Source organism: Nothobranchius furzeri, chromosome 10 (genome assembly GCF_043380555.1).
Source record: "Nothobranchius furzeri strain GRZ-AD chromosome 10, NfurGRZ-RIMD1, whole genome shotgun sequence".
Taxonomy (NCBI): domain Eukaryota; kingdom Metazoa; phylum Chordata; class Actinopteri; order Cyprinodontiformes; family Nothobranchiidae; genus Nothobranchius; species Nothobranchius furzeri.
Genome location: NC_091750.1, coordinates 52,858,966 through 52,886,687, shown reverse-complemented (window position 1 = coordinate 52,886,687; position 27,722 = coordinate 52,858,966). Strand labels below are relative to the sequence as shown.

The 27,722-nt window shown below is 41.4% G+C and overlaps 1 protein-coding gene and 1 non-coding gene across 7 annotated transcripts in view; both read left to right on the top strand.

The window, feature by feature from the left end:
- The window catches only part of abr (ABR activator of RhoGEF and GTPase), a 148,779-nt gene extending 130,585 nt beyond the window's left edge, over nucleotides 1–18,194 (top strand). For 5 of the 6 annotated variants that reach the window (XM_070555755.1, XM_070555756.1, XM_070555757.1 and 2 more), the window contains 7 exons: nucleotides 13,828–13,887; nucleotides 14,381–14,490; nucleotides 14,576–14,715; nucleotides 15,167–15,301; nucleotides 15,652–15,757; nucleotides 15,945–16,098; nucleotides 17,909–18,194. In XM_070555755.1, the coding sequence (XP_070411856.1) occupies nucleotides 13,828–13,887; nucleotides 14,381–14,490; nucleotides 14,576–14,715; nucleotides 15,167–15,301; nucleotides 15,652–15,757; nucleotides 15,945–16,098; nucleotides 17,909–17,998 (795 nt within the window). In that variant the 3' untranslated portion in view covers nucleotides 17,999–18,194. Of the gene's footprint in view, nucleotides 1–5,655; nucleotides 6,072–13,827; nucleotides 13,888–14,380; nucleotides 14,491–14,575; nucleotides 14,716–15,166; nucleotides 15,302–15,651; nucleotides 15,758–15,944; nucleotides 16,099–17,908 lie in introns of those variants that run through there. The other variant, XM_070555760.1, reaches the window with a different exon arrangement.
- On the top strand, nucleotides 9,762–9,834 carry trnav-aac (transfer RNA valine (anticodon AAC)). The gene has a single exon. It is a non-coding gene; the product is annotated as a tRNA-Val (tRNA).
- Nucleotides 18,195–27,722: the final 9,528 nt, after the last annotated feature.

Here is a 27,722-nt window from a genome sequence, read left to right as displayed (position 1 = left end):
GGAACAGTTTTGAACTGTGTGTGGCTAAAATAACCAGACATTCTGCATTTTTCCAATAGGACTACAAAAAATCTTAGCGAGAAGAAAAAATGGCGGATTGGCTCTGTGGTTAGCCGAGGGCCATTACCATATTTGGTAGTTATCCTCACTAAATTAATTACTGATGTAATAGATAATGTAAAAACTGAACGGGTGGACAAATATGCCCAAAACTTAATTATTAAATATCTAAATAGCAACTCCAGTGAATAATATAAGCCTTTTTGCTCACTTAGACACTTAAAATGTGAAACACACTGTGTTAATGGATAAAAAAGTGGGTTTTTCATGTTATGTCTCCTTTAATTGAAAGGCATGGTGGTTACAGGGTGTGACCTCATTGGTTTGTTCTTCAGAATCTGCTGAATTGCTTCTTGGCTGTTTGCTCTTGCATCATCTTCCTCCTTGATCCTCTCCATGCCCTCTCTCTTCGTGTGTCCCCCTCAGGTTTTTTTTCCCTTGAAAACTGATTAAAAGCACAAGTCATGAAACATGGGGACACGTTTACCCGCAGGTGTGTTTGTCTTCTTTTCTTTAACCCGGCCACACCCAATACCACAACACACTCGCATGCTAATAAAGCTTCTCTTTACTCCTTCCCTTTTCCTCTCTGCTCTCTTCTTCACTACTTTTGTTCTAATGGGCTTATAAGTGATGGAGCGGTTTATCTGAAGAAGATGCTCTCAGTGGCTCAGATGAAAGAGAAGCAGGAATAATCTGCAAAGCACCCTGAGGCTGTGATTTCCCACCCTGCCAAACCTTCCCCCTCCTGCCTCTGCTCTCTCATTTAGCAGTTTCACTGTACCCTGAAAGACCATCCCTTGAAAATCCCCCTCACATACACAAAACCACACACATTTCGTTTTTTTTTTTTGTGACTCTGTTTCTCCTTTTTTCATCTTAAAGCTTTGACAAAAGCAGGAGGAAAGATCAGAGACGTGTAGTGGGTCATGGAGACCCATCCACTTTAACCTGACTGTATTGTCAGCTCATAGCCTGGTTTGTAACGGCAGCCGTCAGCTGCAGCAAGATGATTATAACACAGCACATAGTCATTTCTGATGAGTAGGTCAAAAACCCAGAGGCTTCCTCCTTTTTGTTTGCAGTTTTGTCGTTTTTAATAAAAATCCCCAAGTGCCAAGTAATTTCTGTTCCATGATGTTTTCAGTGATTAACAAACGAAGCACAGCAGGGATGAGGTCAGAGGTATAAATGAGTCCTACACGGACAGACAGCATTTATTCTGCTGCTGTGACTGTGATGAACCTCAAATCCTTGCATTTTTTAAAGGAAAATGGGAAAATAAAATAAAATGGGGGCGTGACATGCCAATACTGAAGGGAGGTCATGTGTTTTGTACAAATATGAAACAACCAGGCTTTACAAAAGAAAAAAAAAACATTAAAGAAAATGTAAAAAATTTCTATTCAGGTCACGAAACCGTAGCAAATGATCAAATACGGCTTTGGAAGCGTGGAGGAGTTCAAAGGACTTCCTCCCCGCGGTGCACACTTACCATAAGATTCAACGTTAAAGGAATTTTCTGACAGTTATCTGAATTTGTTTTCATTATTTTCAGGTAAGTGCACTTTTTGCAACTCTGCTTTGATTTCCAGTTGTAAAATCATTAATTCTAACTTGTTAGTCGTCAGTTGTTTTAACTTTGTGCAAAGAAAATAAGTTCTAGTCCAAGATGTGTTGATTTTCATAAAGTCAGCAGCTGAACAAAGTTCCCAGGATGTGACGCTTCAAATCAAAGAGGGACAGTAAGTTTATGTTTTCTTTGACCTACACAAATCTCTCCATATGCATGTTTGAGCGCTACAGCTGCTAAGTTGACCATGACTTCCTCTGCAGCCTGTAATGGTAAAGATGACGAGCAGATGTTGCAGAAACAGGGGCAGGAGAACAGAAAGTCAGCGTTTGCCCTGGTTTAACGCACGTGCGCGCACACACACACACACACTCACACACACCGCCCTGTTGTGGTCATATGGATAAGCTTTATGAGAGGCTGTCCCACCCACATCTATAAGTAAGACCCAGTCCTGGTCCTGATGTCAAAACACGTGAAATCTGACATTTATATTTTTCTCACAGTGATGAAATGATTTGAAATTTGATGAATTCTTTATATTTTCATATAGGTTATAGTCATTCTTATAAAATACCCGATTTGACCAAATACGGAAAACAAAAGTTGTACACCTTTTGGTTAAACCGAGTGCTGATTTTAAAAGAACATCTAAAGGTTCTAAATTCTCACTAATTACTTATTTCTTTTCTTTCCTGTAGCCTTTTTAATCACAGAAGTTGTATCCTCCTGAGTTCTTGCATCTATTTATTAATCTACCAAGCCCAAGGCCTCACACATTTCAACTCGTGGCCTTCATTTATTCTCTGTAGTTTATTTGAGTCCATGTGAAGCCTTTTAGGAACCTGAGAAACAAAGCTCAATCCAACAGAGTCATTATTATTTCAATGTAGCGTTTTGGGGAAAGTTACAGGATTCTGGGTTAACATGTCTGCATGATCAGTGCCTAGTTTTTAATACCATGAATAACTGATGAGCTAACAGTACTGAGAGTGCGACTATAGTAGTGATCTGTGGGGGTTAGCATATATGAGAGTCTCTGCTCAGTGATTCTGTTGATGTGATGGCTAGTGAAGCGTTGGACTCTGGTTGAGCTGGTCGTACGGATGCCAGCTGCACAATTGTCAGGTTTCTCTGATCTTCAGGCATTGTTGACATGAAGAAAGACCCCAATGATGGGTTGAATTTGAGTTACGAACAACTGCTATGAATTATGCTGAATTAATTATGTTATGAATAGTTTTTTGTGCAATCATCAGTGTTTGAGGTTATGTTCACCTTTTATTGCTTTTGATCATTTCATTAAAGCAACCCCACAGCATGATACTTACACCGCCATGTTTTAAAGCCAATATAGCATTTCTATATGGAAGATAAATGTCACAAAGTCTGAGAAAGGAAATAATTTCTTTACACAAAAAAAAGATGAGGGCTAAAAGAAGATCAGCAACACTTTACGTGTCAGTCAAAATACTGTAGCAAAAATGATCCAAACATTTAAGAAAGATGGACGTGCAACCATCTTACAGAGATGTCCAGGCCGTCCACGAAAGTTAACTTCTAGACGAGCGTCAAGAAGGGTTGAAGAAAATCTCCATGCAACTTCACTGATGTTTGCTAAAGCAGTAGAAAGCCAAACTGGAGTGACCGTTTCCCATGACACCATGCGGCACACACTGCAGAAGAGACAGATAGTCCAGAACAACACTTGTGTTAACAATCCATCATAATTTACTGTGGAAAACGTTGAAAATGTCCCACAGATGCATGTCTATAATAACCTAATTTAGCATCCCCATGTTGGGTTCAAACTTTTGAGTGACAAAACAAGAGGTGAAGATTTGCCCCCCCCCCCCCCCCCCCCCCCCCCAATCATCAGCTATTGCTGACAGGTCAGAAGTACCGCACTCTGTTATCACTTGTGTAGCATGAACCAACCGTGCTGCAGTTTGTAGTTGTTTGGTGCGTCTAATAGCCAATGAAATAAGGAAAACAACAAAATATCACATGGAACCATTGTGGCTTGCTTTCCAAAGCCGAGTAAGAATGATTGTGACTGGTGGAGCGCTTCACGCTGTGTGTCAGGCCCACTGAACGTCTAAACATCTTATGCGCGAATAAATCATCCATCGTTATTTTTTGGACTGACTAATATTACTTGAAAACTTTTATATATGGCCCAAATTTAGTTCACTGTATTCTCATTCACACTGAGCTCTTTGGACTTTCCAACTTGCTGTGAGTGACGCAACGAGTGCCACTAAATAAACACACTTTTATGTTGTCACAGAAATGTTGCCAGCTGCTGTAAATTATATCCATAAAGGGAAAGTTAAGAGGTATTTGAGTCGATTACACTTTGGAACAAATAAACGCTGTTCTGGAGGTTTTAGCTCGTTAAAAGTGTCAAGAACAAAGTCCATTGTGTGTTTGTAAACTAGACTAACAGTAAAACACTGAATTTTTGACTCAGTGAGACAATAACCAGATGATATAACTCTTTTACACATCATGCATCTTTCATTTTTACAAATACTGAGCTAAATATTGCATTTTCACAGGCTCTCATATCGCTTTCCAGAAAAAGAAGACTCTCACAAAGCCTTTTCTCTGCTCCTCTCCCATCTCACCCCTCAAAATATCTCCCTCCTCCCTGTGGGTTCCTCATCCTCCATTTTTAAAAACATGGTTTTCCCAGACATTCTTTCCAAGTTGTGATGCATTGTGTGTGTGTGTGTGTGTGTGTGTGTGTGTGTGTGTGTGTGTGTGTGTGTGTGTGTGTGTGTGTGTGTGTGTGTGTGTGTGTGTGTGTGTGTGTGAGAGAGAGGGAGAGAGAGAGAGAGACTCAGTGTTACTAACCCTGTGAGTTAAAAATAATCTGTGGTGAGGGTTGGCTGAGGTCTCCTTCACCATCCCTCCTCCTGTCCTCTCTTCTCCTACACGTTGGGTCACAGTGGCAGACATGCAGGCCGCCCTGCTCACCCTTCTCATTATCTTCTGTTTTATTATCACCACAGAACACAGACAAGCCCAGATGCTTTTGCTGTCTGCTCGGTGGTGACGGGATTTTCCAGTCTGTTACTTTGAACGTGATTGTTAAGTGACGTACTAAAATATATAAATACTTCAAGTCTTTGGATTTAAATGAACTTTTCATCATAGTAAAGATAAGGGTTTGTGATGACATCACTAAATCTGCTTATCTGGACCTCCTTATGAGAGATACCTTTATGCGTCCTCATGTCTGTAACCTTTGCAGAGCAGAATAGAAATGCCCTATTCAGACTGGATAGGACACAGAGGATGAAGACGGAGCTTGACAGGCACACGCAGACTCCCTTAGCTCCCATCGATCCATTATAGAGGAGTACCCAAACACACACACACACACACATGCCCAAGAGCAAGCTGGCTCTGGCCGTCCTGTTGAATAAACATGCTGATTCCCTCTGCGTGTCTCCCTGGATGCCTTTGAGTTACTTTCCAATGTCAGCGCTCAGGCTCGGTGAAAAGAGGGCAGCGTTTTAGTGGACAAGTGCACAAAAATGGTGTAAATAAGGGAGGTGCACACACACACAGGAGAACAAGGAGGTAGAGAAAGGACAAATTCAGTATTTTTGGAGGGTTAATAGCTTTTAATGAGTCTCTTCCGTTGCCTCGTCCTCCTCATCAGATTGCTGTCTTGTCACTTCCTGAGTGTGATGACACGCTGTGGGAAAGGTTGAGAAGGGGTCAAAGTGCAGACCAAAACATGAGACAATATTTAGCCCTCTTTCACTCCCTCCTCCTCTCTGGAGGTGTGTCTATCAGCATCTGGAGCAGCAGAGCTGCTCTGGACCTCATTCACCCTCCCTCCTCTCTCTCTCTCTCTCTCTCTCTCTCTCTCTCTCTCTCTCTCTCTCTCTCTCGTTTTCTCTGACTCGTTCCAACGCTCTGTATCTGTGTTTGCCGTGGTGGAAGTCAGATCGCTCAGAGAGGAGATGCTGGTGGCCAACTGTGGAATGAACTCACAGAAACAGGATCCTACCTGGATTTATCAGCAGATTTATCACAGACGTCATGGCAGCATCTTGCTTTCCACCCATTTTTCACCTTTTTCTTTTCTAAACTGAAACCCTGCCAGTGTTTGCCATCGTTTCTGGTGAGACTCTCCTGCACCTAGTGTAGCGATCAGTAGAAGGTTACGCGAGGACCCTCTCCTTGTGAGCGCAGCGCTTCCTCCACCTGTGTCTCGCTGGAAAGGGATTTTGGGATGACGGAGATCCTGGTGTCGGATGTAAACTTGAACTCTGTGTGTGAGTGTCTGGAGCAGCACTGCTGCATAGACCAGAACCAGCACAACCTGTCCAGCCAGCCTCAGACCCCTGTGCTGAAAAGGCACTCCAACACAGGGGCCAAGCTATGGGGCCGCGTCCGCAGCAAGCTGCTCAGACAAAAGGTCCCATACACACACACACACACACACACACACACACACACACACACACACACACACTGGATCTGTCCCGCATTCATCACAGTGTCACCTCCATCTGTTTGTTCTGTCTCTTTTATTCTCCGTCCATGTGCTCCCTTTCTTTTCATCTCTCTTTCAGTACAGATTTGACTTTTGTTCTCATCTGATGGGTTTAAATCTTAAAAAGACAAAACTGTGACACAGCAACAAACTAAACATCTTATTTTTTACTCACGTGAAATTAATCAAGTCAGTTTCCTATAAATGATCATTTAAATTAGTTCTAAATGCATCTTTTAAAAAGTCTTTAGGGCACAGTCCTCCATAAATGTGTGGGCTTATGAGGAGATAATTACAGCTGTTAATGCTTTGAGAGACATACAGGATATTGAATCATACAAAAATAATCAAGAAATGTTATTCTTTCTTCATGCATCTGCATCGTATATTTACTAATTTAAAGTTTATTTATGTGTTGAAAACCATTACAAATAGAAAAACATCTTTTATCTATTTCTCCATTCAGCTCAGCTCCCTCTGCTGGTCAAACTGATAAATGCATCTTTGAAATGTCAGAAAACATATTTTATTAGATTGTTTATAATTTCAAATGATGTGTTTGCTCCATTTAGTAAATTTTTAAGTGATTGATTGTCCTATTGGGACCTTTTTCTACACACAGACATTTTTAATGATTTGTTATGATTTGTTATGGATGCAGATGTTGCAGATTTGTTGTGTCTCAGCTAAAATACAAAGACTCATCCATTGGTGCAGGAGAGGAGCTGATTTATTTATTTGTTTACTCTGCAGATTAATTTTGGTCATGAAATATTTTTTAGAAAGCTTTCACCTCTTCTGACCTCAAGCAAAACCCGCTTTGTGCATCTGCAGCTACAGCTCAAGGAGATCTGAATGCATCATCAGCATCTTTTTATTCTGTACATAATAAAGGGACACTGAGTGTTTGCTTGACCTTTGCATCTTTCGCATTATTCAGTGGAAGGAAAGCTGACCTGAGAGAAGTAAAATAGGGATCACACCATAAGCAGGGTTTTACATTTGGTCTCAGCTAATTTTAGCTGTTCGGATTTCTTAAATTTGCACTTATTAGCACGTGAATCCCCTTTTACCCCACTCTTCCTAGCAGCTCCACTCGGTTTTCCATTCATTCATTATTTTATTTTGAAGGAGACTTTGATTATCAGTTGGACACGACTGCCTTCTGATCCCATTTCTGATCGCACTTTTACCGTGAGTCTTTATCCTTTTATTCTCCTAATTATATGATCTCTGTGCTTTCATCATCCATTGCTTTTTTATTTTTAATCCAAAATACCAACTGAACGAGGTTTGCTCCTAAAACACAGACAGCCTGGATACCACCTCTATGGTATTTAAACGAGACCGTGCTCAGGGTGTTTAATGTTCTCCCTTTGTGTGCACCTGTGACATGCATCATGTTATCTCTACCGGGTGTTTTGGAGGAATCTGCATGCTAAAGTGTGTGTGATGGCGTGGAAGGGCACCGGGGAAATGTTCTTACTGCGTTTCCTGACAGCCACACCTAATTAAGACACAGTGTGATGAGATGGGAGGCTGGCTGCGAACACTAATTGGACTGGAACCAGACATAATACATCTTACAGCAAACAAGCAAATAGAGATTGGACTGCGTTGTCGCTGGATCATGTGTGTGTTTGACCTGTTTCCTGGGTGGGTCTGAGTTTGGTTTTAACTGCTTTGTGGCTTAATGCAGGAAACAATGGAGCACCTCATTATCAATCACTCATTCTACGCTCTCTGCTGAATTAAACCACTCCATTTGAGTGTGCCGATTAGTGCCGAGGTGATATTTTGGTTTCATCCCTCCCGCCTTCCTAAAAATGGGAGCTAGTCCTTTAATGGCCTTTTATTTAGGCCACATAAATCTGTGTGTGTCCCCACTGGCGGGCACAGCCCTTTATTGGCCCTAATCTACCCTCTCCTCCTCCCTGTGTGCCGGGCTGTGATTGGTTAATGAGCTCCAGGAGGTGAGCAGGAGGTTTGTAAAGCATTCCCAGGTTTATACTCATAGTGACCTCCTTGCTGCAGGCCGTACGACGTAAAGAGCAAAAGGTGTAGAGTGACAACAGGGCATTTATCTTCGAAAAAGGTGTTGGAGGTTTGGCTTTAATCACGTGCTTTTAACTATGATTCAAGCTTAGATCATGATGGGAATGTTGCTTAATTGTGCTATTTAACTTTAAGGAGGGGCTTATCTAGAGTTGGTTGCTTAATTTTCTTTGCAAATACAAAAATGTTAAAAGTTACAAACTAATAAATACAGGATTTAAAGACCTTGTGTGTGTGTGTGTGTGTGTGTGTGTGTGTGTGTGTGTGTGTGTGTGTGTGTGTGTGTGTGTGTGTGTGTGTGTGTGTGTGTGTGTGTGTGTGTGTGTGTGTGTGTCCTAACCCTGCTCTGGGCTGAAAAAGAGGTGCATCACATCTGTGCAGTGGCCTTTAGAAGGTGTTCTTGAAATGATGGGATTAATTATTCATCACATCTGTATTAACTCCTGCTGTTGCAAGATAACGTTAGAAATGATGAGTCTGGTTTATTAAATCAATATTAAAACAGCAAGATGCATGGGTCAGAATATTAAACCTATACGTTTTTGTACTTTTCTCAGGGGTGAAGCTCAGTTCTGTGTTTCTGTTGTCTTATTCATCAAGGCTGCAGACAGGGTCATCTCACTTTAGAGCAGTGCTCATTTTTTGCGTCGACATTTAAAAAAATACAAGAATTACACACTGCAGGCTGAGACCTCTCTCCAAATCACTATCTTTATTTGTAGGGGAACCCCCATCTATTGGCTCAAACTGGAAAGTAAAGGGAGAATGAAACATGGCAGCCGAGTCAAAGACCCCCCCCCGGCCACAGTGACATCAGCAGCTGTGCAGTAAAGAGAATGGCGAACGTGTACACAGTATGCTTATGTGGTCCGCACGTCTCTAAAAATAGTCCTGCTGCTTATGTTCTATGAGGCAAATTTACTGCAGCGTGATGTGCAAGCGGAGAACAAATATAATCTCAGTCACTGCACAAACAGTTCCTGTAATCCTGCTAAAGCCAAGGAGCCGTGCAGTTGGAGCTCCTTTCTAATTAAAGCTCCAATAAAAAGCTGAATGAATATTTAATCAACCAGAGAGCAGCAGAGGGAAACTGTGATTAAACACAAAGAAAAATTAAAGCTGCACTTGATTAACATTTTGCATATCAGATGAACCACTGGAATGCTGTCACCAGTGTGTATTATCTCTGTAATAGGCATGGGGATTTTATTTACTAATCATTTCCTGCACCAACTGCTCTGATAAAGTCTTTAAGGTATGAGTGTTCTTTTATTTGAGTTGTTCTCTGAGGAGCACGGCAGGCTTTTAATTTGAAATGCAGTCTCGAAACTGTTCACTTAAATAATCTTTACTAAAAATAAAACACTTTATTCTAAATGAGTGTGTTTGTTGGATGAAGCTGCAAACAAGTAGATTTAGGATCTGCTGAGCTTTGTTTTGTGAGTGTTCAGACGAACCAGGAAGTGTGTGAACTGTCAGCACCAGGGCTTGTGTGTCAGCTGGCAAGGAGGGAGAGCGAGGGTTTCTAGTAGGAGGGGGAAGGGACTCAGTCAGCCAGTTCCTGTAGTGTAGTGGTTATCACGTTCGCCTAACACGCGAAAGGTCCTCGGTTCGAAACCGGGCAGGAACAGCAACTTTTTTATTTTTAAAATCTGGAACAATGTTGTTTGTCATAATGTGCTCTTCTAAAGTAAACAAACAGAAAACGTCCTGTTTCAGTTCTTGTGGCTGTAATAGCGTGACTTATCTTATCAGCTCTAGTCGGGTGAAGGATCAGTTCAGAGGCCTGAACATTCAGGGTGTTTGTCTGAAGCCAGCAGTCCTGGTTGCGACATTCCTGGCTTTGTTCTGCGTGACAACATACTTTAATCAATTAGGAGTTTTCTGAAGCATCCTCAAGTGGGCGGGCTTCACACATGCCATATATAGAGCGGACAGTGAAAGGAAGAGTGTGTGGGGTCAGGTTTACGGGGTCAGACACTCAAAAGTAAACTAATTAAGCAACACAGTAACCAACCGAGCTGTGCATCTGCTGCTCACACACACCAACAGTCTCCCAAACCACAGAGCAGCACACACACGCATTATAGATTTCTGTTTAAGGACAAAAGGCATGTGTTTGTCCCAATAAAACCCAGATCTGTGTACACAAAGGTCCTCTACATTAGAAGAATTTCAGTGCTCCGCCTCAGGCTCCTGTCTTCAGTCACACATCTAACAGATTCCCAACAAAGACCTCTTAGTGATGTGGCTAAACAGAATAATAAAACCTTAGGACCACGCTGAGGGGAAAAGGAAAAAAAACAGCATTTTCTTTTATCTTCATCTAAACATCTGCATGATTGTGCACCAGTCACATTTCTCATATCCATCTTGGTGTTCTTAGAGTAGGAAATGAGTTTCTGTATTTGTCATCTGTTTGGACTGACATAACGGAGGAGGAGACATCTGCTGGTCTTTAGGTTCTTATAGTCTGTTTCCTTTGTGCTTTGTGTCTTAAATGCTTTGACAATATGATCAGTTAAATTTCTACAACCATCCTCCATCATCTCTCAGGTCTTTAACTAGCCGTCTTCCTCCTGATGATCCTGATTGAGCTGATCCAATCTTCCCACTGATCCTCCTAACGTTTAGCACCTTATTCTGGTAGTGGGGTCCAGCATTCAGGAAATTAAAGTCAGACTCTTTGCTCTTTTGCAGGGCTGCTGACTCAAAACAAGTTTCCTGGGCAGGAAAGAAAAAGAAAAACAGGGGTCATAGGTCAGGTTTCTCTATAAAGGATTTTTTAAATAAAAAGGATCCTAGAAAAAGCCTGAGTAGGGTCAGCGAGCGCAGCGCCTGCCTGTAATGGACCCTTTTTGTTTTTACAGCCCTTTTGGACTGCATTCATTTTTAATCAGGGTAATGGTAGGAAATTTGTAGAAGGGGTTTTATTTTTTGTATTTCTTTTTTTATCGGTTTCAACATTGAGTCCAGTCCCCTTCCTGGCAGTAGCAGTCTTAAGACCGAAACGTGGTGATTACCGGCTGCTTGACACTAACTCTGAAACCCTGCTGGGAAACACAGCTTTAACAGCAACAGGAATGCATGAAATGAGCACTTAATGGTCTCTTTATGAGGTAATGAAATACTCTCACAGAAGGTTTTAATAATGTGAAGATGTAGAATGACATAACTGCAGAGTCCAGGTGCTCAAACAGTCAATAATAATAATAATAATACAGTTTGTTTGTAGCACTCTTGTTTCAGCAATCTCAAAGTGCTCTAAAATAGCAAGGTTCATAAGTAGCTAAATAAGTAAGAGTATAAAATGTACTTAGCAAAAGGCTTTCCTAAAAAAGATAAGTCTTTGTGGCTCTGTATGACATGCAAAAAACTCCAGATTCCCCTTTCTGGAACACAACCATTAATAAAGAATGGTACCAAAGCATCCTCCAAGAGGAACTCCCCCCAACTGTACAATTACAGTTTTGTGTAAACAACACCTTTTCCAGCATGATGGAACAACATGACAGAAGTTATAACAAAGTGGTTTATGGCAGGGATACCCCCAAGACCTCAATCCCATTGAGAACTTGTGGTCATCTTTGAGGGGCTGGTGGACGAACGAGAACCAACAAATTCTCACAAACTCCAAATTGATTTTGTAAGAATGAGCTGAAACTGTCTGGATTTTGACCAGAAGCTGACCGACTTCGGTAAATCATAGGAATCCTTTGATAAATATTTGATAACACTGAAGCGGGAAACTGTGTGAAAAACAAACCTTTAGTTATAATCAACCTCAAAATGAGTTTTCTACACAGGGTGTCTGGGCTCTCCCTTAGAGATAGGGTGAGAAGCTCGGTGTAGATCCGCTGCTCTTCCGCATCAAGAGGAGCCAGGTGAGGTGGCTCGGCCTGGTGAAGTTTTCTAGGCACGTCCAACCGGAGGAGACCTACCATTAGGGAGATCCACCGACTGGTGGATAAAATCAGCCCGCGGAGGCTTCCGGCATACCCGATTCATTATCATTCTGGATGCTATGTAGTTAACAAGCCTCTGACTGAAGACGTTTTTCTTTGTCGCTCACTGCTGTGATGAGGCACACACACACACACACACACACACACACACACACACACACACACACACACATTGCTGCCAGACACAGCAAAGCAGTGTCAGAGTCTCCAAAAGCAAGACTGCTCAGGCTGATTCTGTTCAATAATAGTGGCACACTGGACTTTGTGCTCTTTCGCCACGTGCTCGGCAATGCACTCATGACATCACTGATACCTATTTTTTGCACCAATTTTGGAAACCGCCCATGTGCTCAATCACGTCTGCATTTCTAAGGCAATGTGGGACAAAAGCTTGGTTTATGCTTGACGCATTTACTTTCCGCTTGGTGATGCGGCTCGCGGATGGAACGCGCTTCACAACTCACAGCGTTTATGGTTCATGCGGCTTGTCTCTGGGAGAATATTGGCTCACCGCAAACTGTAGGGGGCAGCATGGAGCTCTACAGCATGCATCCAACACTACACCATAGAAAAAGTAAAAATTACTGTTGTTTACAACATGGCATTCCAGCATTTTTTAACAGCGTCCTCGTCTTTTCCGACAGTGCGGGCTATTTCTCTCCAAGAATTATTAACAACATGTTGATCACGGTGATCTCTGAGAGCTGAATCATACAAATGTCTGTATTTACAAACCTCTGCCATACTAGTTCTTGCCAGTCCGCCATGTTTTTCCACATCCGACCGTCCGCGTGGTTAGAAAATTTCCTAGGTGCGCGGTGCGGAACGTTTGGGCCGTGCGGAGGCGCGGTGGAGAGGCGTGGTTGTTAAAATGACACAATTTTGCCGCGCGGAGCTGTGCGAACCTCGCGGACACGTCAAGCATAAACCAAGCTTAACGTGGCCAGGCTGGGGCGGGCGGAGTGGAGCCGATGCTAGTGTGTAAGTGGCATACGTTTCTCAGTTGGCCAGGGAAACCCTTGGGATTCCCACAGAGGAGCTGGCCCAAGTGGCTGGAGAGACAATAAAGGATGGGATTAGTGATGCACCGATTTGAAATTTTTGAGCCGATTCCTATATTAAGATCGCCGTTAAGGCCGATAACCGATATTTGCCGATGCCGATATACCGACAATGATTCTAAAGTAAGCAATTTTGTATAAAATTAAAATTATTAAAGCTACATTTACAGTATTATGTACACACACCACTCACATTTACCCTTCTGAGATGATTACATTCACTGTTCACATGACTAAACAAATACACATCACCCCCTCACCCTCTGAAACAGGCAAACAAATGGAAAACATATCGGTTGTTATAATATCGGCCCGGTTTTATTTATCAGACCGGTAACGATATTGATACCGATATAGTGTCCATCCCTAGATGGGATGGATAGAGTCAGTCTATTCTTTTGCCCACTGGTGTAAGCAGCATTTAAGCATTTTACACATTTTTCTTTTGGAAAGTAAATAAAATTCCAGGTTTGTTGTATCCTATCCTGTGATACAGGATCAAATACCATCCTTTTGGGAATTGATCTGCCTGTTTGCTCCCAGTTAGGTCAAAAACAAAAATTCTAACCAAGTGTTTCTGTTTATGTGGTTTTTCAGCTGGATCCACAGACGGTTCAGTCCAAGAACTGGCACATGGACGTCATAGAGATGAATGGGGTGAGACTCTAAACGGGCTTTTAACTCTACCAGTGAACAATTGTTTCTTTATTAAAAAGTAATTTGAACTTGTAGCGAGGTTATGAGAAAATATCAGCACACTGAAAAATTGCAATATTTCATCATTTGTGTATTAAATTTTAACTAAAATTTTACAAAAATTCACTGTATTTCTTTTGAGTGGTGCAATTCAAACTCCGACTGCTAGGTGGCACTAGTTTGTACCGCCTTCATTCTGACAAAACAACAGGATCTCCTGATAAGTTTTCCAATTAAATTCAGACTTAAAAGTCGCAAATGCGGTCAGGCTTTTAGTATCGCGATATATCGTATCGTTTCCCCAGTATTGTGATAAATATCGTATCGCCAGATTCACACCAAACATTTTTGTCGCCTACATGAAGTTTGTACAACAAAATTTGCAGCTCACATTTACGTGTTTGTGTATTTTTCTAAATATTTCTGTTATGTTTGTTTTGTTCTGAATCTTCAGATCAAAGTTGAGTTCTCGATGAAGTTTACAAGTCGGGACCTCAGCTTGAAAAGAACGCCGTCCAAAAAGCAGAGCGGGGTGTTTGGAGTCAAAATCAATGTGGTTACGAAGTAAGTGTCGGCGCGTATAACTTGTTTACCTGATGCAAATGAAGTGTGGCCGCTCCGATCAGCTGAAAGCTGCTGTTGTTCGCAGGCGCGAGCGCTCCAAGGTGCCTTACATCGTTCGTCAGTGCATTGAGGAGGTGGAGAAGAGGGGGATCGATGAAGTGGGAATCTATAGGATCTCGGGGGTGGCCACTGACATCCAGGCCCTCAAATTAGCATTTGACACAAGTAAACCCCTTTTCTTTGTTCCTTTTAATCTCGCCACTCCAGATCAAACGTGTTTCATCATTAAAGCATAATGATAAGGCACACTTTAAAAGTTGAATGTCTGTTTAAAGGTAGCTGTCTTAGATGAATAGACCCTGTTGCAGCTGTGCTTTTTGGGGCCTTTGCTTTAACCAGATTTACTGAAGGAATCCAGGACAGCTGTGGAGCAACAGCTGTCGAGTGTTTACGTTCTGTGTTGAATAAGAGCCTCTCAGCCTCGTTCACAGCTGCTCCTGCTCCTCTAAGATCCCACCAAGCAGAGTTTGGTTATTGCCTTTGATTTTTTATCTTTTAACCTTGAGCTTGTCTGCATCTGTGTCCTGGACCTGGACCGAGGAGAGAGCAGCTGTATTGTTGAAAGAGCGTGATAATGTTCTGTGTCCTGTCTGTAACTGGCTTGTGTGGTCTGCAGATACCAAAGACATCCTGGTGATGCTGAGTGACATGGACATTAACGCCATCGCTGGAACACTCAAGCTGTACTTCAGGGAGCTGCCGGAGCCTCTGCTCACCGACCGCCTTTATCCAGCCTTCATGGAGGGCATAGGTGCGACCTCACAGCCCACACGAGCGCAGGAAGAGGGACGCTTTCAAGCTAGATCGTACAACTAAGATCACTTTATGATGGGAAATGATGTTATGGTTTCTTGTGAACGATATTCAGCTACTGTGTCACTGAACCGTAGCTCAGTAGCGGTGCTTTATCGCATGTGTTGTTTTTTCTAAGTTCAGTTGGCCATGGTGGCCATCTTGAATTGGATTTGCACAAAAGGAGAACCAGCTGTAGATGAACATGTAGTAATGATGTTATAAAGGTTTCATTAACCTCCAACAGAAAGATAAATGAACACATAGAGCAAAACATTTGAAATAAAAGTTTCACATGTTGCTTTGCAGCTCTCTCAGACCCGGCAGCCAAGGAGAACTGTATGATGCACCTCCTGCGGTCTCTGCCCGACCCAAACCTCATGACCTTCCTAACTCTACTGGAGCACCTCAAACGGTACACACACACACACACACTTGGTCACACGAAAGCACAACGATGGCTAAACTTTCCCTTGTGTTTATTTAGAATAGATAAATTCAAACATGAATTTCTTGTCTGTCTGTTGTAATCAGCTGTTGTTGCCTACTTGAAGATGTTGCACTTTGCTCCCGTTTCAGTGTTTTCTTCTGCTTCCTTTCAGGGTTGCTGAGAAGGAGCCCATCAACAAGATGTCCCTCCATAATCTGGCCACCGTGTTTGGCCCCACCCTGCTCAGACCCTCAGAGTTGGAGAGCACGAAGGGACAACACATCACATCCGCCTCCGACATCTGGTCACATGACGTGATGGCGCAGGTACGTAGAAGCATCCACGTTGTAATCAGATTGTCGTGTGTTTAAATCTACTGATCAAAATCCATCTTATAGAAGCTGTTCTTAGCCTGGAAGTTATTTATTTATCCACACTGCAAAATAAACTTAAATAAGTTCAACCATAAACACCTGTTTGTTTTGAGGCTCATTTAGATTCTAAATTAAAAGAACTGAATCGTGATTAGCTTCCTAAATCCTTTCTTCTTATCCTTTGCTTACGTTTTAAGAGAACAATGAGATCTAAGTGACTTCAGAGTAATCCTCCAACAGCTACAGTCCAGTCATTTACAAATACACAGAGGAGTTGGAAAAAATAATGAATCAGATCCACTTTTGCATTTAAAGCCGTTTCCAGTCAAACCTTCAAAATCATCAGGACTGAACCACGAGTGGCAGCGTTTCCGGGTCAGGTTAGGATTCGTTTAGACCCAACATGTGTAAACGAAACATAGTAAGCACATGTGCAAGCCAGCTGCTGGTCAGGTCCCGGTACCGGGAGGAGGAAGAGGCCATTACTTTGAAGGTCTCGCTTCCGGTTCTGTTGTGGCTCATCCTCAGTGATTATGGGTACCAACCCCTTACAGCCAGTCAGAACATGGGGTTTCCGCCTCACGTGGGGCTGCTGCATCCCTTTTTCTGCCCTCCTCCTCCTGCAAACGTGCATGCGCGCGCGCACACACACTCCTGCACACTTGTTTTATGTTTGCTCAAGTTTCACCTGATCTGGATTTTCTGATGAACATCGAGATCCAGCAGTATGGTTTTTCTGTTGCCAATACTGATGCCGATATGTAGAGGTCATGGTCAGCCGATGGCCGTTAGACGTTTCCCGCCTTACCTGCGTGCTAAAATATCACTAATAATATCAATCGAGGAGCAATACTGAAACTGAATCCGTTTTTGAACTCTAAATTTAACCAACAGTTATTTCTCTTCACTGCTCAGTTTTAAAACCAAACATTTAACCAAAGTTCATTCAACAGTTCAATAAACTGACCAAGCACTAAATATAAATATAAATACTGGTAAATATCAAGAAATGTCTGTGTTGACAACAATGTTTTAAAGTATTACTAGTATTCAGAAACATGAATATACATTTAAGCAAAATCCTGCAGCAGCCCCGGGCTGCCCACGGATGTGTATAAAATGTGGTAAAAAATTGGCCCGATATATTGGCTGACCGATGTATCGGGCCATTCCTTGTGAGTATTTGATGTTCACATGTGAAGAACGTGAGGAAAAATAACAGTAATCATAATTCCACTCCCTAACTTTTAAAGGAACACTTTGTAGTTTGGCTTGCCTTTAGCATTCCCGTTTAGCAGAACCAAAAGCTAAACTTATCTCCTGTGTGTTTGTCTTTTTAACACTTTATTCTATCAGCTGGAATGTCTCCTCAGCCTTCATTAGTGTCTTCAGGTGTGATTCATCACCAATCAGCTGTGTTCAGGATCTAAAACGTGCAGGAAACGGGCCAGAACCAGACTACAGCCCTAGGCATGTTGGCTCTACTTTTCTAGGACCAACTGGTGGTGGGCTGCCACTCTGAAGTTGCAAGTGCGATGTTCTGGCCATAGAGGGTAGTAGGGGTCTGAGTGACATTTCATTAACCCTCTGAAGGTTTGTTTTAGCACATATTGGCTTAAAAATCATTTAAAATGTGAAAAAGTTGCACAGTGTGGCTTTAAATGGACTGTAAGCCCAAAACTAAAACGATAATCTGGGATATTTTGGTTTTTGAGTGAAAAAAAGAGATTTGCATTCACACAGATGTTATCTGTCCTTGTAGGTCCAGGTTCTTCTCTATTATCTGCAGCATCCTCCCATCTCCTTTGCCGAACTCAAACGCAACACGCTGTACTTCTCCACTGATGTTTAATCCTCAGCCGTGCCCCCTTAAGCCTTCACCCCGACTCTAAACTGGACCCCAGTTACCAGTGCTCCCACCTCGTCTCTCATTCCAGCTGGCAGCTCGTCTCAACCGCCCCCAGAGACGCCCTCCTTCATCAAGATGAGCAGCCTCTCTGGGAGCACGCTGGAAAGTGTTTAAGGGGGCGGCGGGAGTCCAGTAGCCACAGCCTGGTGCGATGGCTCAGGACACGCTGTCTAGCAAGCCTCGTTTGAGTCACAAATGCATCGACTCCAAGTCCAACTTTTGTTTCCTGCTCAGAGGCATTCCAGAAAAATGGCATTTACATGTTTTATAATGATGTCCACCATCTGTTTATGTTTTGTTTGTTTGAGTTTTTGGGCTTTGTGTGTGTGGTGGAGAAGGTCAGTAAGACAGTGTGGATGTATTTGATCAAGTGTGTGTCTTTAAGGGACTAAAATAAGCTTGTCATCCTGAGAAAAGGCAAGGATTGCATCTCTCCCTGTGGTGGGACGAGAGTGGACAGTCCTCCTCACCGAGTCTCGGCCAAATTAGCCCTATTTATTTCAAATATAAATATATAATGTGTCTGCCTGTACAGTTTTGTGCAACTTAGAAAGTGCTCTGAGGAGTTAATTTTTTATTTTTTGAAGTTTAGATGTTTTAGTCTGATTTTCTTATTTGCCATGCTTGATTGGTAAGCTGTGCTGAAATGATCACGAATAAGTCCGTCAGTTACTTTCAGATCACTTTATAGACGTGTGAGGGCACTCGGGGACTTGTGGGGACACGATGAACAACTAGCTTTCTTTTTCTTCTTGCATTTCACGCCTGTTCCAAGTGTTACTGCACCAGTTCTATCTGTAGGATAACTTCTTTTTTCAACTTGCCCTCATTGCATGTTCAGCTTGTTGATAAATCCAGGTCAGAGTTAGGTTGTTTATGCAACGGCCTCGCTAATGCACAACGGGGGGGGGGGGGGGGGGGGGGGGGGACAGAAGAAAATCTGCTCAGTTCAAAGCTAACCTTCCTGCTATCAAGCCTGCAACATATCTCAAGAAACTGCAAGCACTGCTAGATGATTTGATATTTTTAATATAAGAATAAAACTGTTGTATTTTACTTCCTTTGAGAAAAGTTTCAATATGCTGTAATATGGAGACTAAATGTTAATGTGGACTTTTTCTCCTTTTTTTTTTTTTTTTTTGTAAAATAAAAGTTATTAAAACACTTTGTGTCTGAAACTGCAGATTAAACATGTTTCTCCTTTTGGAAAATGTGGATTATTTCTGGGATTTGCTGTTTAAAATGCCGTGAGAGTTACCCTCAGAGCCACGTCATTCTGAGACGTGCCTTCTTCATTTTAATTTATTTAGAAACTTCAGGTCTGCAACCTTCAGCCCTTCTGAAGTGGTGCCTTGATCCAAAGTGGTTTTAATGTCAAGTTTTTGCAACAGTAGCTAATTTCCACAGTAAAATCACAATGTAGCTTAAGGGCCCAGTTTTACTGTTGAACTAAGTTTATTTGTTCAGTTTTCTGACGTGATTGCTCTCCGAATTCACTAGAAAATATAACATTTTCAAGTTTTCCATGCCAAATTGCTGCAAATGTGAGAAAGTTTTTCCCAATTTTGAAAAATGACAGAAAATTTGAAACCGCAATCTGGAGTTTCGCCCTTTCAGTGATTATTTATGATTTTTTTTTAGAAATCCATAAAAGTGATAATTTCATCAGGTACTGTGACAAAATGTAGTGCAACAAGTCTTTTTTTCTGAGCCCATCTCCCATCCATAGACAGCCCCATGCTATTTGAACTGAGCGCCATTCAGCATTAGCCAATAGCGTTACATCTGCTTGCGTACAGCTCTCAATCACAGAGCGTGAGTGAGCGTTGGATGTACCTAGATGGATGCAGAGTTGGCAACCTTTCTCATGGACAAGAAAGTTTTTAAATATACAACATAGTGAGAGAATAATAATCGTACAAGTTTGCACTGTTTGACGGCTAGACGTGTGCGTTCACGAACAAGAGGCTTTGCTTGCTTTCTGCAAAATACTCCAGATTGCAGCTTTAACCCCCTGCAACCATGTGTTCTCGTGAGGATTTACTTTGTGCTACAAATTTTTATTCTGTTCAACTTTCAGCTCTCAAGCTTTAAATTTTTGTTTTTTTTTAAAGCACTAATTGTTTTAAAGGGGTTGCACAGTGGTTAGCGCTGTTGCCTTGCAGCAAGGAAGTCTATAGACACTATAGTGTTCACATCCCAGCCTGTGGTCTCTCTGCAAGGAGTTTGCATGTTCTTCCTGTGCATGCGTGGGTTCTCTCTGCGTACTCCAGCTTCCTCACACAGTCCAAAAACATGACTGTCAGGCTGATTGGTCTTTCTTTTGTGCATGCGTGCATTGTTGTTTGTCCTGTGTGTGTCTGTGTTACCCTGCAATGGGCTGGCAACCAGTCCAACCCTCCAGGCTGTATCCCGCCTGCTTGCTCAGAGATCACTGGAGATGGGCACCAATCCCCCCACGACCCTGCATGGATGAGCGGATACAGAAAATGGATGGATGCATGGACGTAGTTTTGGAAGGGTACGGGGGGTCATGTCCCCTCACTTTTTCTAAAGTCAATTTTGGTCCCCTGCACTTTTTACTGTCCAAAAACAATATTACGCTATATTTATAGACACTGGCTGAGCACTAGGACCAAGCAGAAAACAACCACTTGTGTTGAAGCCTGTTTCCCATTACAAAATACACATTTTTGTATATGTATTGCAAAGATTCCCCCCGGTCCTCCTGTCGGTAGTGTTCCCTCTTCTAAAGTCAAAACTCCATCCATGGATAATTGTTCAAAACCCATTATAGTAGATGTTACCTGTGGAGCAGAAAGCATGCAATGTCAGCATGACTCCTCAGACTTTGATGGTCTATCAGTTAATTCCAGCTGACCAGAAGAAAACATGTCTCCTTCAGCCGTTAGACCCTGCAAACTACTTTAGACCCGATTTTTATAGTCATGGTATGAAGCCGCCAATATTTTTCAACAGCTGGACATCATTTTATTCGTTATCAATAATGTTTTGATGGATATTTCCAAATGTTAATGGTACAAACTACACATTGTATCTTTAAATATTCTCCTCTAATTAGTAATAGATATGATCAAAATATTCACTTCTTACTGAATAAAAAGTTAAACAAGTTTAGTACCAGCTTCGGCCACTGGAGGATAGCAAGTCCCCTTCGTCCCTTTTTTAAAGAGCAAGTCACCCCTTACAAGTAGCGTACTTCACTCCCACTTCATGTTTGAAAAAATGCAACAAATGCTGTTGCCTAGCAGACCGAGAGGGTGGAGCCACTAACAAATACACACACTCACAACATTGTGACATCATAATGTACCAGTTTACATCATAGCATACCTCTTAGCCAATAGCGGTGGCAGATTTAAATTCAAATGCAGTGAAGAGTTTTTACCTGACAACGGCACAACACTGACAGTTTCAGGCAGAAAATTTAAATTTTAACTAAAATGCACTAAAGTGCAAAACTATTGACTACACGTGTCTGCAGCACGATTAGACACGCATTTATATAGTTTATCAGAAAAAAATTGTTGATTTGGGGGTGACTTGCTCTTTAAAGGCTGTTGGAAATCAGAGTGTTATACTATTTTTTTGCCAGCGGAGGGCGCAAATTCCCTATTCTATTAATGAAACAATACTTTTAGAGCAATTGTTTCCACAAAGTAGTGTAAACGTTCACTTAGACAAAAACAAACAGTAAAAAAACTATAATTGTCTTCTGTTATTGGTTATTAAAAATACTAAATAAAAATACTTCATATTTAAATAAATAAATGAATGAAAGTCAAACTTCAGGGAAGCTGGGATTGAATTTAGGAGTGCTTTAGCACGTCCAAAAGCAGGCTAGAAACACCCATGAGGTTAAATGTTTTAGTACCAGCTTTGGCCACTGGAGGGCAGCAACTCCCCTTCTTCCCATCGCTTCTTCCCTTCTCTAAACGGTGTTGCTGCCCTCCAGTGGCCGAAGCTGGTACTAAATGTTTTAACTTTTTTGTCAATTTTCATCCCTGAAAATGAGTTAAAAGGTATCTCACTTGCTGATAGACAAATTGTTATAAGTCACGTCGCCAATGAGACCACACTTTTTCTAAGAGACTCTCATAGCAATCAGACTTGTCCAGAAATTTTCTGAAACTCAACTTTAAAAAGAAACTTATGATGGAGTTATTATCACAAAGAATACTGATGTAATGTGCATCAGTGGCCTGGGGTAGCACATGCCACCCTTAGAATCTGACTGGCCACCCCAGGTGCCACCTCACTAAGTTCCAGTATAAACTGACTTTACATTGTCGACAAAGGCTTGGGTTGTAAACTCCAAAATAGTGTGTGGTTACATGCACCTTTCACCTTGTTTTCTAGCCCAGGTATGTAGTATTAATATTTTTTCATATTTTTTCATATTTACATACATAATATTTAGAGTCCCACTCAACTCCAGTTGGTGGCAGTAATGCAACAAGAAGTGACTTGCTAACGACCACAAAAGTAGAAGATGAAGAGGGAAAAAATGGTGATTGTGCAATGTGAAACTCAAAAATTCACTAGAAAGTAAATAAATAAATAAAAAAACGATTTGTGTAAATAAATAGATAAGCATAACCATTGGTGCCACCCATGAATAAACAAGTGCCCCACATGGGCCACCCCATTTTAAAAGTCCTGGACACGGCTCTGTTACTAAGACTGAAGGGACTTCTAAGTTCACATATCCTGTGCTTGCTCTAGATGTTGATGCCTCCACATGTAAAACCAAACAAGATGCTTTATACATTTGCCTGGAAAAACAAAGTTAATAAAGTCCTAGTGTAACTCTCTGGATGAGCTGAATGTTACTCTACTCGAGGGTCATGGGTAGAGAGAGAGAGATCGAAGAAACGACACGAGGAAACGTCTTCATCAGAGCTGCAGCCATAACTTTATTAACCGTTTTTTTTTCTCCCCGCTAACTCTCCACCGACCGAACAGCACCCTCTCCCCGGTGTATCACTCCGCCAGAGACATTCACCAGACACAAACAATATCAAACAATAAATCTCATCCTACACTCTTCCCTCTCTTTAAATGAAATGTCCTCATTTCAGTCCTAGAAAAACAATAAATCTCATCCTAAAATAAAATGGAGGATCAAAAAAAAAAAAGAATGCTTTCCAAACAAAGCATGCAACCGTGACATCAGAACTTTTTTTTTTCAACTCAGTTAATACAAAGGTCTCACAGCATCAAACGCTTTGGCCTGCGAACCACACGACCTGAACGAGTCGTGCATGACCCTTGCTGTCCACAGGAGCGGACTGTGCCTCCGAGGGTTCGCATCATACAGGTACAGATGGGTGAGGAGGAGCCACACCCTGCCCCAGGTCAGGATGTCCAAAGTGTAGGGGAAGGGAACCTGACAATGCAGTATACCGTGGAACACTGTACACAGGTTATAAACCTTCAGGCCACCACTGGTTTCCTGTAAGCTTTACATATGCTGCATGGAAATCCATCTTCTGGTCACTACAGCGCTGACCGCACACTTAGTAAAGCTTTAAGTATTGGCCAAGTATGAGATCTGATATTGACCAGTTTTGCTCTGTATGCCCCACATGTGAAGCTTACAGGAAACCAGATCCACAGAACAGGGCCCCCCTACAGTCCATACAGGCACACAGGCCTTTCCAGTTTGTATGCACGGACATCACTGAACTGCCCCTCACCTCGAAGGGGAACAGATATGTACTGGTAGTGCAGGATCATTTTACAAAATATGTGAATGTGTTTCCAATGCAGGATCAGTGAGCACAGGCCGTTGCAGAGCTCCTGTGTGGACCCTATAGAGTCAGGGAGACTCAATTTCCTATAACTTACTATCTTAAATTACACTTTTAAAATCCACTGGATCAGGACATTTTTACTACCCCAGACTCGAAATGGAATTTTTCACCTAATTTTATGTTCTCTCAACTGGATGACCACCCCTTTATCCTCCAACTAATTACAATGTTCAAAATTTACCCATAAAATTGTCAAATTATTATAAGCAAATGCTCCTGGCTTGGTTTCAATTGAATTCAATTCAATTCGAGTTTATTTATATAGCGCCAAATCACGACAAGAGTCGTCTCAAGGCACTTCACATAATAAACACTCCAATCTAGTTCAGTTCATTAAGCCAATCAGAAAAAATGTTTCCTATATAAGAAACCCAGCAAATTGCATCAAGTCACTGACTAGTGTCAGTGACTTTACAGCAATCCTCACTAAGCAAGCATATAGCGACAGTGGAGAGGAAAACTCCCTTTTAACAGGAAGAAACCTCCAGAGAATCCTGGCTCAGTATAAGCAGCCATCCTCCACGACTCAGTGGGGATCGAGAAGGAAGGAAGGAAGGAAGGCCAATACTGTTCTAATTAACTCGTATCTGTATAGTTTAGTTAACTGATACTATGAACCGATACTTTAAATGTGGAAACTGCAAAACTTTCACAGAAAATGTTTATTTTTCACTTGAACTTTGAATTTTGTGGTCATTTTAATTAATATGTTTTTTTTATCTAATTCACCGTTATTTGTAACAAGCACTGAAGAAAATAAAAACTGCCTTCCGATTCATTCCATTCCATTGTGTGGTACAATTATTAGCATTGGTACTTGGCATCAACAAGTACTCAGATCCAATTATCTGTATCGCATCGGTTTGAAAAAGTATTGTTGCATCCCTACAACGTGATTTTTTTATGGCAAACATTTGATTGGTGTGCTATGTGTGTTCTCTACAATGCCAGGAGAGTAGCAGCCTTTATTGACTCTGGATTCTGGATGGAGAAAACAGGAAGAGACCTTGAGGTATGTTTTCAGTGCAAAAGTTTGAAAGCTCATCAGGTGCATCATAATGCAGTTAAAAACTAGCAGGTGCGTGTCAGCTCTCTTCATTTAATGAAACATTTTTCTTTTTACAGTTCTTTCCCCAGCAGTTCATGGGAAATTGCTGCGGCATCTTTATGCTGATGGTGAGAATTTTCTTGCCATTACTTGAATGTAACATTTTAACATGTTAAAGATTGATTTTACTTTACAGTATGCTCTCTGCATCTGCACCTCATCTCCACCGTCTTTCACAGAGGTAAGCTTTTTCAGACAGTACCACCAAAGTATCTGTGCCAGTGTCCAGTCTTCATAAACCTTACATTATATTTGTCTTCAGGAGGAAATGCCAGCAATTCGCCTGTGGTGGTGTATTCAGCTGATGGAGAGATTCGACATTGAGGGGTATGGCAGGCACTTTAGACAAACTGGCAACATCATATTTGCAGCTTTGGTTCAGGCAAGACATCAAGTCAAACAAAAGTTTGTGAAAGTGGCTTACTGTAAACCCTGAGACTGAACATACTGAAGAAAGCGGCAGTACACAACTAGAGTCCGTTCAGACTGGCGTTGTTTTCTAAAGGCATGGACAAAGATTTGCCTTCTGGACAGAAGAATTATCCCTTTTCCTCCAGGGGACTCTCCAGCCTGTCTTTAGGGTACCAAAGGCAACCTCCTCCAAGCCTTCACCAAGTCTAATCAGACCGGTGAGAGAGTCAGTTAACTATTTGTAGGACAGAACCACACAATGTTGAGACTATTCATCACAATGCAGGTTTACATACATGGTGGTAATCTTCATTTCAGTCCAATGTGATAATCATGTTTTCTGTTAAAGGCTGAGGCTGACAGGTGTCTTATACTGGAGGTAATCTATCTATTTTCCTGTTTCTTTAATTTGTTGATGTAACTGAATTAGTAGTTATAGTCACCGGCAGCTCCTTCAGAGGCATTATTCAGTAGTGGAATGAAGTAATAGTTATGAAAACACTACTCAATGTAATGTGTTTGCAGACCTCATATTTCTGAAACTTTATGGACAAATTTTGTATTTTCATTATTGTCACCTGACATAAAGTTTCCAGTTGCCAGAACATGTCCTCATGGACATATTGGAAGAGGTTGTTCTTCATGAAGGGGATACAGCAATCTTCAAACTGGCTCTGGTGTGCTCCATGTTCAGAGACCTTGTGTCTACTGAATATTTCAGAAGACAAGAACACTTCAAGTGGCTTCACAGTGAGGACTTCAGTAAATAATGAAATTATATATACAGCTGTTGTTGTCACATGTTTTTTACTGACAGCATGTAAATGTAATCTTGTTTTTATACTTGTGCTTTCCACAGGTGTTTGCACATGGAACAGGTTCTCAGAAAAGTACAGAGAACAGTACTTTAATATGTATTCTATTGAGATCTGCCTTCAATGTGGAGACCAGTACAAACACTGCCCCGGAGGTATGCAACACTCTATAATCTTATATTGTTGTCATTACATACAATAAAAATCTCAATGATGCATGACACAATGAAAACCATACCACTTGGAGCCTATTCTTCTCTGTTTGATTTATTTATTTATTTATTTATTTTTTATTACAGGATATGTTGGCAGAGGAAAAAGAGGAGAACTAAGGGAACTTTACTCGGAGGAGATGCTCCCAGGCTACTGCAGCCACTTTTGCAGCCAAATGAACAATTAATGTTTCTGCTCTGTCGCCGCCCCCCATCTCCACACACACACACACACACATACACACACGCACGCACGCACATGCACGCACGCACGCACACACACATCTGTCTTTCTATCATAGTGAGGCCCCTCCATTAATTTCCATTCATTTTTGTGATTTCACCATGCCTAACCCATACCCCAACCCTATCCATAACCAACGCTGATCTTTTCCTAACCCTAACCTTAACTAAAACTTAATTCACACTATGCCTCTAACTGGTATAGTAAGCTTCTGGTATGCTTCTAAAAAAAGTGAGGACCAAAAAATGTCCTCACTTTGTAGGGAAAATGATCAAAATGGTCCTCAGTATGTAGTATGTACAAGAACACACTCACACACCACCCTGGTTGTAGTGACCAGGCTCCCCATCAGTGGTTCTCCCACATCTTGGTTTGTGTTTTGATGCCTGTTTTTCTTTGTGAGAGTTTTTGATCATTCTTCTTGGAGTTCTAGAGCAAAAACTAATGCTCTGTTTGAGAAAATGAATCTGTTGGGCTTGTACCTGGTACTCAGTACCACACTGCCAGAAAGGACACGCTGAAAATAAAAAGCTTTTTATTTCCATCAATATGTGTCTCCTTATTCAAATAATCTGGGTTGTAACCATCTTCTCAATCCTTTTTCTGTTGTTCATGCTCTTGTAATCTGTTGTTTGTGTTCTGCATTATTACAGTAAACCTGTGAAAGTTATAAAGTGGACCTGTGTTATTTTATACGGATATTAACATGAGTGTAGTTAAATCTGTATTTAACAAATAGTTAACCTATGAATACCTTGAGAAACTATTTTCAAACATTAATTTTGCAACATTGTGAAAATGATCACTACAAAGAATTAAAAGTTACTTCAAGACAAAGTGGCAAACTAAGAAATCTAACACAAAAGTAGAAAGTAAACAAATTTTAGGTGATGAGCCAAATTGGCTTTTGTGCAAGAATATATTACATTTCATATTGGAAAACATTCTTAGGACATGTAGTGCAAATTAAGAATATCTGCTGTATCACAATGACACATTTTCAGCGTTTAAATGAGAAAAAGCAAACAAACATGTAATAG